The sequence below is a fragment of the Aplysia californica genome, unplaced genomic scaffold, assembly GCF_000002075.1.
Source record: "Aplysia californica isolate F4 #8 unplaced genomic scaffold, AplCal3.0 scaffold00075, whole genome shotgun sequence".
NCBI lineage: Eukaryota > Metazoa > Mollusca > Gastropoda > Aplysiida > Aplysiidae > Aplysia > Aplysia californica.
Genome location: NW_004797345.1, coordinates 992926 through 1005294, shown reverse-complemented (window position 1 = coordinate 1005294; position 12369 = coordinate 992926). Strand labels below are relative to the sequence as shown.

At 40.0% G+C, this 12369-nt stretch overlaps 3 protein-coding genes across 3 annotated transcripts in view; all 3 read right to left on the bottom strand.

Moving 5' to 3' along the window:
* LOC118477373 overlaps nucleotides 1-727 on the bottom strand; it is a 5508-nt gene extending 4781 nt beyond the window's left edge. Inside the window, exon 1 of the mRNA XM_035968685.1 lies at nucleotides 572-727. Within this exon, the coding sequence (XP_035824578.1) occupies nucleotides 572-599 (28 nt within the window). The 5' untranslated portion in view covers nucleotides 600-727. The remainder of the gene's footprint in view (nucleotides 1-571) is intronic.
* Nucleotides 728-1458: 731 nt separating this feature from the next.
* On the bottom strand, nucleotides 1459-3111 carry LOC118477372. The gene is made up of 2 exons (XM_035968684.1): nucleotides 2939-3111; nucleotides 1459-1791 (listed from the first exon to the last, which is right to left on the bottom strand). Exons 1-2 carry the CDS (start codon nucleotides 3101-3103, stop codon nucleotides 1468-1470), a joined length of 489 nt encoding a protein of 162 aa, XP_035824577.1. The 5' UTR covers nucleotides 3104-3111; the 3' UTR covers nucleotides 1459-1467.
* A 614-nt stretch (nucleotides 3112-3725) lies between these two features.
* LOC118477371 lies at nucleotides 3726-9429 on the bottom strand. Its single transcript, XM_035968682.1, has 4 exons — nucleotides 9420-9429; nucleotides 8761-9044; nucleotides 6532-6741; nucleotides 3726-3884 (listed from the first exon to the last, which is right to left on the bottom strand). The coding sequence occupies exons 1-4, from the start codon at nucleotides 9427-9429 to the stop codon at nucleotides 3726-3728; spliced, it is 663 nt and encodes a 220-aa protein (XP_035824575.1).
* Between the last annotated feature and the right edge of the window lie 2940 nt (nucleotides 9430-12369).

Genomic DNA, 12369 nt, shown 5'->3' with positions numbered 1-12369 from the left:
CCCCCCTCCCGTAAGCTTACCTATTTCAATAGATCCATGTGGCATTGATAAATATTTTCTTAAGATGCTGCTAAATTGGTACTACGTAACCATTTTAATCACCTTCAACTGCGTTGTTTTCTTGTCAGATCTCATATTATGTTTCTTTCCTTTTTTTTCACGCCTTTGGGTGGCCAAAAATTCTCATTGAGGGAGGTTAGACGGCACCACTGGCAGGCCCTACTTCTTTACTTTCCCCTCTGTTGTTTCTGTCTCTCTGTCTTAGGCCTACTTTTTCCAGCACTAAATTACTATTATTGTGTCGACGTGCTTCTCTTTACTCAAATAAAAAAGTATTCACATGACGTGCATGTCCCAGGACGATTAAATTCAAGCATAATTTGCGTCATTTGCTCCTATTTCCTCAGCTTCTTTTTGAAGTCCCTCCTGACCTCTGAAAGTTGTGTATCATCATTAGTCTTACAGGTGCAAATAAACACTCCATCACAAAAGCAAACAAATTAACAAACAAGCAAGCGACCACACAATGAAAATATCTAACAAAAATCCCCCAAAGAATCTATGGTCTTACGATTCTTCTGCTTCCTGCACTTCCACATTTGTCCACACGGCACGCAACTCTTGGGGAATTCCCTGCATTGGCAAGCACCATCGCTACAGCAGGCGCAATCCGAGCGGCCAGGGTCATGGTCACAGGAACACGTGGTACTCGTTGACCAATGAACTCGTTTGGCTTATTACAAAGATACATAGGTGAATACTATAATATTGTTTTCTGAGAGAAAGTCAGTGTTTGTAGAAAGGCTATTGTTTCGTTCTCTAGTAAAAAACATATTGAAGGACACGTTTGATCACACACATACATACACAAGTCAACACATATACACATATAACAGGCATGCAAACGCTTACACACATACACACTAACGCAAGCACACACACTCACACACATACATACACACACACACACACTTAAACACCCACTCACACACCCACACTCCCACACACACACTTAAACACACATTTATATAATACACATACATATTCACTTGGAGACCAAAATCACCGGAAAGGGCGTTGAGACAAACATTATGTTTCAGTTCTCAAAAGCTTTAGTTATTTATTCTATTAGATAAACGACTCATAACACCTGTTCCCAGTAACAACATGAGTATCATGGCGTAAAAGAAAAAGACACAAACTCAAAGAAAGCTATGCCTGCGATAGAAGGATGACCTTAAGAATAAAATATGCGCGGTACTCCGAAATTGGAATTTCGAACCAACGTGACGTTTACAGTTTGTCGTCCTCCTGGATTACATCCTTTTAGCTTTGAGTTTTCTCGCTTTAAGGAAAAAACAACAACAACACATACACCCCCAAACACACATACATGCGCAAAACAACAACAAAAACAACAACAACAACAAAAACAACCACAACAACAACAAACCCCGCCCCTCGTATTCAGTGTCTCAGTGGGTGTTCAACGTTTAGCAAAAGCATGCAATAGATCACCACAATAAACGGAGATGATAAGAATATGAGAGCACGTTTATATTGGTGTACTATATTTAAGGAGCAGAAAATCTGGTTACCGCAGATCCTATCAGCCTTCAGTGAAAGGCTGGAAGTAGGAGTCATGAGGTCGGTTACATTGCCCCACCGGTTGTTGTAGATAGCCTCTGACATGACAACTCGGTTCTCCGCCTCCAGAACCCGCTCGTGGCTCAAGTTCAAGGACACGTCAATATTCAAGGCAAAAGGGTCGCTGAAGGTCAGGCGAGCTATCTGTACAGTGAAAAGATTAAACGTTGGTAGAAGTGGGAGGGGGGGGGGGCTAACAAGATCAGTATGGTAAATTAAAGTAGTTTGAGATTTTAAACGGAAGGAAACAATTGATGTGCGGTTCTGACAGACTGACTTTGGACCTAAGTGGGGCTACAACATGTATAATGATGCCCAACTTGTGCTATTTGTTTTTATAATCTTAAAGTCCCTCCAACATTATAAACATCTTATTCTGAGAAAAAAATACCAACAACAACAACAAAAGACGGATAGAAACAGCTGCCTGATACGAAAGAAGTAAGCTAAAGGATCTGTCAGTAACTTCACTCATCTACCATAGGGACGATTGAGTCTGATATAATATGTAAAAAATCATAATTCTTCCAAGCGAAAGATCCATTTTGTAATGGGCTGTAAATTTGAAAGGTCTGGTCCATAGAAAATAAGATTTGAATTCTAAACCCCGAGTAGTAACACACAGTAGGCAGCCTTTGAAAACAACGCACTCTTGAAAAGGTGAAGGTGGTCCGTCGTTCAGTGAACTTTGACCTACACATCGTCACCTTACCAAAATTCCGGAGGCGTTTGGACTTTAATTTATTGATGATGAAAGGGAAAAGAACCAGCATCTCCATCAAGATAGGACTGCTCCTCATGACGCCAGAGCTGTTTTGGGCTGAGTCAACAATCTTTTTGATTACAGGACAGTCAGTTCTACTGAGCACAATCAAACCTCAAACAATCCGGACCTGAGTCCGCTGGACTTTCACCACTGGGGTTTTTCGGAGGACACGGTGTATTGGAAAACCGTTGAAAGTTTCTAAAACTTGAGAGAAACCATCAGGGAGAGCACAAGGGAGGATTTCTCCTGAGCAGTGTCAACGACTGTGCGTGTCAGAATGTGCTTTACTAAAAAAATGGGCGTATCTGGAAGATATCTTGTAACTTTCTTTGTGGCTGTCCTATTTTATTGTTATTTAAATCTGTACACAATCAATCCTGATAGAAATTCCACGTTCCAGCAAACTTTGGTGTTTGCATCTTTGTTCATGACTGTTTTATTGGCGTTCTTTTGGACGAGTTTTTTTCTGGTCATCTGGTGTAAAACAAAACAGTAAAAGTTACTCCCATAGACATCGAGCAGTACCTCGGCTGTGATGACTGTGCCATCTTGCGCCACTGTAATTTTGTTCTCTTTAGGCTCCGTGTGCGTCTCCTTAATCATGGTCATGTAGTCTGCGAGGTACACGTTCAAGGTCACATTGTAAGCGGTAGCTGTTGAAGTTGGCAGGTGTTTGACACTGACAAACATATCCACCGTCGTTCTGAGAAGACAGATAAATGAGAACATAATCTTACTATTATTTAATAGCTGCGTTTATGCCATTAGCACAACAACCTACAAATTTAGCTTAGAATATCATGTCTTGGTTTCGACTGCCACATTACAGTCGCGACTAATTATAGACGACAATTTTCTTTTATCTGTTGCTCTTTTAAACTAAACTGAAGAGCGAGCGCTGGCATTTTTAAAACCTGGAATTGGAAAGCAATTGCTTGATTTTGGAGTATTTGATAAAGATTCATAGGATCGAAATCTACAACTTTATAAATTTTTAGGCTTAAAATCATGACAATCCCACTCTGCCATGTTCTTGAACGCAACAATCATTACAATTTTGAGGTTTGAAAAGTGTGTGGTTTCTTCTAAAAAGTGACAGAGAGGTTGACGTCACCAAAATTACAATATGATATAGATTGATAGGAGCTTAATTTCGTTCGTTCCCTTTATTTCTTGTTTTTATCCATCCGTCTGTCATTTTGTGCATGTATTCGTGTATCTATGTAACTATTCATGGGAAAATGCATTGTTCTCTCTCTCTCTCTCTCTCTCTCTCTCTCTCTCTCTCTCTCTCTCTCTCTCTCTCTCTATCTCACCGGGCGTCATAGGAACAGAGAGCTGCCTGGCTCATGGATACCCATAGATCAGGCATCCGAACATCTGGGGCGTCCAGCGTCACAGGGATTAGCCCCGCCCACAAGATGACGTCACGGAAGGAAGTGGCCAGCTTGACTTCGTACATCGCACCGTCCTGCAGTGAACAGGCAAGGATGGTCTTCAGGATGCGGGTGCGAGCTTGTGAGCGTGTGTACGTGTATGAATGCATGTGCGTGTGTGTGTGCGTATGTATTTGAGTGTGTATGCGTGTGTAAGTATGTGTGAGTGAGACTTATAGATAACGCACTCACACACATAGGTACATACACATACACATATAAACGCACACTCAAATGCAAGCTCAAACAAACACACTTACAGCAAGTTAAAAATCAACACACACATTCACGCGTGAGTAAACACACACACGAACACACACACACACACACACACACACACACACACACACACACATACCTCACACACATACTCACACACACGAACACACACGCACACATACACGCAGGCGCACCAACCACACACGTAAAGGGTTTTTGTTGTGTTTGGGTTTCAAAGCATTGTCAAGACAATGCAGTTAATGAAGGAAGCCGATTCCCGTTATGTGCCTGATGAGACACGAAAAACAAAAACACTAGATTGAGAGGGAAAAAAAAAAGAATTTAAAAACCGGACTCCGGACTTTGGGGATTGAGGGTGAAATCTTCAAATAACAATATATCATATTCTATGGAGCATTAATTTCTAACCCGTAGAATTTCTAAAGAGCTGTTATTTGATGACCTTTTCAGTTGATAAAGGTTTGGAAATTTTCGTTTTTTTCAGCTCCTGGTTAATATCAGCATTGCTTCCGCTAAATGCTAAGCTTATATTTTTAAAGAATCGAAATAAGTTGTGAAAACTGCACTTAATTAACATGTTGCCTTTGAAGTCAATCACGTTTGGCTAAAAATCCAAATGAGTCACCACTGAGGTTCAAAGACAATCAATACTCTTCCGTTGACCGAGAAAAGGGTTGATCACGCTAGAAGCTTTAGTGGTAACTGAAAGAAGCTCATAAGAATATTGTGCACATTATGTAGATTAAGGTAACTGGACTATGTACTAATTCCAACAGCCGTGTTTTACGCGAAATCTGCGGCGCGCGCGCGCTGTGTGTGTGTGTGTGTGTGTGTGTGTGTGTGTGTGTGTGTGTGTGTGTGTGTGTGTGTGTGTGTGAGTGTGAGTGTGTGTGTGTTTGTGTGTGTGTGGGGGGGGGGGGGGATAATTCACTATCACAGCCAGAGTGGCTCAAATAATTAAGCGATTTCTGTTGTAAAGCGCGTATGTTTGGTCTTTTGTGTAGTTGTTTTACGGGCTTGTCTGTTGCCCCAATACCCTACTTGTCTATTTTTAAAATAAATTATTTCTATTTACTCAGACGGATGTTATGCCCCCCCCCCCTTTTGACGAAATTCAAAATCATTTATGACTGAACTTTCTACCCTACCTGTCAGAACCCACCAGGATTGAGAAGAATTTAACGTCCCAACAGAAAGAAGAATATATATATTTTTTAATGCTCCCCACTCGGTGATTGATCCTGGGTATCCTGTGTGCAACGGCACAGTGCCAGACCATAACACGACAGATGATGGTACTCTGACATTAAACCCATTCAATTTTGAATAAGGACGAAGCGAACACATATTGGTCCAACAGCAGCAGATCAAAAGGAAAGTTGCGGAATATTTCAAACATCCATAAACAGACCAGAAATACAAAATTTGCATAGTTCATAGTATACATTATTGCTATATGCCTTTTAAAGTGTTAGACAAAGGAAACAAAGTTGAAAACTTCGTCTGAATAACGAGGTTATGCTTCTGTTAGTATTCTAGAACATCGTGTCTTCAAGCGGTCGAATGACGAGAACGCGCGACTGCATTGAGTTAAAAAAGCAACCAGAAAACGAAGACAAAAGGGAAACGAAGGTACGCGGGAGTGGTGTTGTACAGATTGAAGGTGAGTAAAACATATTCTCACGAATAATGATTTTAGTGATGATAATTAAAACAACAACAACAACAGCAGTCCCGTTGCGACCAGTCACTATTGGCAAATATCAGGACTGGTCACTTATCTGGGCTGTAGGCCTACAAAAACAGAATAGACAACACATCGAACACAATCCGTCCATTGTGCAGCGAAGAGCCTCAATATTTGGAGCACTAGCTGCAGAGTTGCCCCGCTACAGAGGTCTGGCGGTGGCATCTCTTTGGGGAGGACTCAGGCCTCACCCGCTACCCAAGAGAGGCGGTAACCCTGGTGAAGAGCACGCTCTTCTAGGCTCCAAACAATTCGGAAGGATAGGCTCCAAAACAAAACAACCCGAGGTAGTGCTACTGACTGAAGTGTCTTTAGGCCATTCCCAAGGGGGGGGGGGGGAGCATTAACATGTTCTTATGCATTGTAGAATTGTAAATGGGCTGATTCATCAATTTCATGGTCATAATTGTGCCTGAACTGCAACATGGAACGGCTGCTTTTTCTTTCCTAATCCTTACTATCATCATTTTCCTCTATTTCTTTTGTAGTTTGTCACACTCTTGTGACCCCGTTATTTCCAGTGCGCCTTGATAGTCGAAGCAGACTTCGTGCTGTTGAAGCTAGAGAGGTGAGCAGAGTAAGTCATTCCCAGTAAGGACTTCTCTGTTGACATCCACCTCTTGGCGCTCATATGACCTTATGTAGTTGTGAGCGCCGTAAAACCTCTACTAAAACAATACACACAAAGCCAATACCTTCAGGTCGCTGTAGTCCTCCACCCTCACTCTGAATGTGCTCGTTACTGTCATGTTGTCGTGTCTGGCCGAGTCTAGCGGTATCCTTGGCAACTGGAGAATGGCTTTGTTGTTCTGGTATGAGCCTAACGTCGAAGTGAGTGCTCCCTTCCAGTCTTCCAGTAACTCACGAGTTTCTTCTGATATACCCTCTGTGTTGGTCAGAGACACCTGTACGATGCAATTCAAGAACAAATAACAACAGCAACAACAACAAAATACAACTGTTACTGTGTTGTCGCTTATGGTCAGTCAGAATGATAACGTTTCGCTATCAGATAGATAGATAGATAGATAGATAGATAGATAGATAGATAGATAGATAGATAGATAGATAGATAGATAGATAGATAGATAGATAGACAGATAAATAGAAAGACAGATAGATAGATAGATAGACATATATATAGATAGATAGATAGATAGATAGATAGATAGATAGATAGATAGATAGATAGATAGATAGATAGATAGATAGATAGATAGATATTGAGTGAGAGAGTGAGTGTGTGTGTGTGTGTATGTGTGTGTGTGTGTGTGTGTGAGAGAGAGAGAGAGAGAGAGAGAGAGAGAGAGAGAGAGAGAGAGAGGGAGAGAAAGAGAGAGAGAGAGAGAGAGAATATGTTATTCAGGTATTTCACCACTGGTATTTGACTTGGGTAAGTAAAGGTAACATTTGTTTCAAACAACCTGTGCTCATAGAAATGCAATCTTGCAATAAATCTGTTATGATTGTTCCGTGAGAACAAGATGGACACAATAAATCGACAACAGGGTGGACCCCCCCCCAAAAAAAAAAAAGCAGTGAAAAGAACAAATCCAAACAAAACTATTGTTGTGTATATGAGTATCAAATTGGTTTATTTATAGAGACGGAATGCTTTTACGTAATGAGCTCTTTTATCCGGGTTTTTTTTCTCCAATCCTGCAATATCCCATTACTCTTGTGTTAATTTGTCCCAAGGGAGTGCATGCCATCGTCCAAAGGAACAATAATGTATTCTTAAGTGTCAAATTAAAGGGACGATCGGCCTAGGCACATGGACGAAACCCCTGGTCGATTCCAGAACAGTGTTAACTAGAGCCAAGAAAAACCCCCACCAGATGTTTGCTTTTCTTTTGCTTTTTTATTGCTGTTTTTTAAATCTTTTGTTGTTGTGTTGAGAAATGAAGAAAGACCGAGTGAGACGGTGTGCAACGGCATCTGAACCTGTCTCAGCAGGATGATCACAATTTTCGTTGTTGTCGTTGTTATTGTTGCAGCTGTCGCTGCTGCTGCTGCTGCTACTACTTTTGCTGCCGCTGCTGCTGCTGCTGCTGCTGCTGCTGCTGCTGCTGCTGCTGCTGCTGCTGCTGCTGCTGTTGTTGTTGTTTTGTAATAATTGTTGTTGTTGTTGCAGTTGTTGTTGTTGTTGTTGTTGTTGTTGCTGTTGTTGCTGTTGTTGATAATAGTATAATTGTCATCATCTTTATTTTTACTGCATTTATTCTCAGAGTATTATTCTAATTGTTATTATCATTAGTAAAATAATATCGATTACTATTGTTGGTATTGTTATTTTTGCTATTGCTATTTTATCATTATCATAAAAACAAAAATAACTTGTGTATATTTAGGTGTCCCTCCCAAAAAACTGGGTTTGTCGTTTCCTGGTTGTTTTTAGCAGTGAGTGGGATTCATCAAGCACTACCTCATTTGGTTTCTTTTCCTTCAACGATATTCTCAGCAGTCTCCTAAGAAACCACATTTCTGTTGCTTTTACTTTACTTTCACTGTCATTAGTTTTGCACAGCATTCACAGCCGTATAGAAGGGTAGACCAAACATAGCATTTCAGAACTTTCATTTTGGTAGCCATTGAGATGTTTCAATTTTTCAGGATTGGGCTCATTTTGTGGAACATTTGGCATCAGATGTTATTATATATTATCCTATATATTTAAACTGTTGGACTTGTTTAATCATCATAGTTATACTACTACTACTACTACTACTACTACTACTACTACTACTACTACTACTACTACTACTACTACTACTACTACTACTACTACTACTACTAATTTAGTATTATTATACTATTATCATCTTGAGTTGAGATTAATATTACCTATACAAATAATATTGTAACAATTACCTTTGTTACTGTCAATACTACAACTACTACTACTACTACTCCAATTATTGTACCTCCATGAGCTGTACAGTGAGCATGACCTCGTTGGACACGTTCTCATAGGGAGTCAAGCATTCGACCTTGGCCTGCAAGAACTGTCGAGAAGACTCGTGGATCACGTGGGTCTTGAATATGCCCATGATCGGCTGAGTGAGCGGGGTCAGAGCCCGCACTGTGATCTTGGGCTCAGGGATGACGACATAGTTGGACACAACAGTCCGTGAGGAGGCGCTGTAGGGGTCCCAGCCTACTGTGAGGGTCAGCACGTTTCTGATGAGACTTCCCTGGATCACGGAATCTGAGGGAACACGTCTTTCTTTCGTCAGATCAGAACTATTACAATTTTGTCCAAAGTGTACTTAACTACATATTGGGTGCACCTGGGACAAAATACGATCTAGATCTAGATATGTGGCGACGTTTTGTCTCTCGTTTACGCACATGGAAGAGATAAATGAATTGGACACGACCTACAGACGAAAGGGAAACGATGGTACGTGGGTGTGGTGTTGACAGATGCTGGGTGTAAATCGTCCCCAGGAATAAAGACAATAGTGATAATTATAAAAGCAATAAATAACAACAGTAAAAAAGCATATATTTAATGTAAACATCTGGCAAAGGAAAAGAGAACTTCCTTTTGTTTATTTGTCTTTTATTAAAAACCACCAACCACGAAGCATTTAGCACAAAAGATATATACTTTATCAAGCAAAGAAAAGCAAGCTAATATATTATAATTAACAGTTTATGACAAAACACTCTTTATATAAATAGTCACCATTCGCTTTCAAGTTGTTTCATGAAGTTTGATAATTGGATACCTTTGAAGCAGGTAATGAAATGAAATATATGTAAACACTATATACCTAGTGTAATAAGTTATGAAAGGTGCTAACCTTTGACACTCATGTTGAAACTCCCATTGAGGGACCATAGCCCCGCTGAGAGGCCGTCGGTGAAATTGAGAGTGAAGACTATCCCTTTGTCGTTCACGTCGGTGCTAGGTAACGCTTCTTCCGAAAACTGTAGAGATGATGATGAAGATGATGATGATGATGATGATGATGATGATGATGATGATGATGATGATGATGATGATAATAATAATAATAATAATGATAATAATAAATAGTAATAATAATTGACTAGATTTTTAAAGAGCTTTATCTCAAACAAGTATAAGCCCTGAGATGACAGTTTAATTATGCTGGTATACGACAGGTTAGACGAGAATATACGTTGGGTTGGAGGGAGGTGGGGCAAATGTGGGTGCAGATTTACAGTAGGGTATTTACAGTTGGGCTTACGGACAGCTTACAATTTACTTATATAAATACTTACATAAATGCAATTATCATTATGACTTATTATGCTATATGGGTTTTCCTTGTTTTTGTTGGTTTTTTCATGCGCCCATCAACACAATTTAGATTATTTAGAGGAGGGCTTCAACCCTGCTTGTCAAGGTCAACCTAGACTGAGAGGGTTCCAACATCCCGGCAGAAAGACGAGGATACTCGACAAAATCTCCTCATACAGGAGAATCAACCTCAACCTAGATTTTCTGCGTTTGACGACAAAGCTTCTAACCGCTATGTCACAGACGCTAGTACAGGGTTGTGGAGGGGAGGTGGGTACATACGAGGATGTTACAAATTTACAGTGGGGTGCAATAGCCTTATAGATTGTCATATTATTTATTTATTATGCAATACATTTGTTTGGTTAAAGAGAGAAGTCTCCTTGACTTTCAAAGAAACTGAACACGGGGCAAAAACTTTACCTTCGATTCTTCTCAAAAAGCATTTTTCCTGGATAGCCCCCTTTTGCAGAACAGCAATCATTTATAAGGCGTGGAAAATTAGAATTTGTAGTTATAAGAAATCTTTTCACAATGAATATTTTTATATGAACTTACAATTACTGAGCTGTTTCTGTCATGGTATGATCCGTTGTTGTCGTCATAAAGGGACCATTCGATGTCCTCCAACACTGTTTCATTAGAGAACTGATGAGAACAAAAAGAAAATTAATAAGAACATGTTAAGTGTTAAAGCAAAATTAACAAGAAGTAATTACGAATGGTATTTGTGGTATTTGTTTTTCTACCACACCCTTCAAAAAATGAATGAATGAACAAAATGAATGAATGGATGAATGAATGAATGAATGAATGAATGAATGAAGGAAGGAAGGAAACAGTATGAAAGTCATTGACAACTGCTGGACTTCACACCGTATATGTTGCTCCATAGACGAGAAGCAGTTTCTCCACTTATCGTCTAGATACGTCTAGGTAATATGGGTGATGGATGGGGCCGAAATCTTCTTTTTTTGCGATAGGATCGATTTGGATTATCAAAGCTAAAAAACAAAAACAGAAACAAAACTGGACACGGTTCACTGAATAGGTGGGACTCGCGTTAACGGAATGTCAGGATCAAAGTTCAAAACATGTAAAAACTTTGTTATTCGGCGCTGCGGGAGCCCTTAACCTTTCTTTTCAGCGATCAGCCACCTCTACCTCACGCAATGAAACAATTATCAAAATATTTACTTCTTAGAGTTCACCGCTCCCCCCTCCTCCAAAAACAAAAAACAACAACAACAGCAAAAAACAACCAACCCTTTCTTTTTATAATATTTTTGGATTTTAATTTTTTTCAACATAATAAAAATAAATAAATAATGGAGGTGGTAAGGCGCTCCCTGTTGCAAAGAAAATGTTGACAGAGCTAGGTATAGTAGACAAACATGTGTTTTATAAGGATTAGTTCAATAATTCTCTTATCTGTCCTTGAATTGAGGATTGGCAGAGTTGTTTAGTTTAGACACGTACAAGAAGAATCCGCATTTACGACACACTACTTAAATTGTTGTTCTTGGCCGCATGTACCAATACTAACTGAAGAGAATTATCTACCAGGATTGGTCACGAAAGAGAAAACTACTCTGGTTAATACTGGTAAACAAACGTTTACTAGGTTGTACATTTTCAGGGCTATATTAAGAGAATGAATTTCAGCATGGTCGATAGTTACCTATTATTTTCTAAGTATCGCTACGAAGTGTATTTATTGTCAACTGTGTAGTTTATACGTAGCTAATCAATTTATGTGCACTTTTAACATCTTGGCCCGGAGGTACACCGTCTCGTTTACCTGGGGGACATGGTCTCAGACTCACACTTTGCAAGTATTACAATTTTCAGTAGAGGACGCCTATTGAAATCTGGAAGCGGAGGATTGAGAAGGGAGAATAAATTATAAATCAGCGTCAATATTAACCCCTTTACTATCAGGCTCGAGAACTGGGTAATCGAGCAGGTAGGGGAGGAAGAGTGCTTTCCTGTGTTTCATAGATCTCCATTTATAAGTATAAACATTCATTGTACCTTTTTGTTTGGTTTCAGAGGTTTTCTCGTCTCAGACCAGCCAAAAATCTCCGTCCAACACCCGATATCCCAGAAGGTAATATTATGTGACACTGAGCTGATCTCTCAGAGACGACCATTGTGTTTGCAAAACACTGCCATGCCCTTCACGTTCTCAAAATCTCTTTTATTTCCCCCCCTCGGCTAGTCGGGAATGGGGGAATGGGGTTCGGGGGTAATGGGTTGG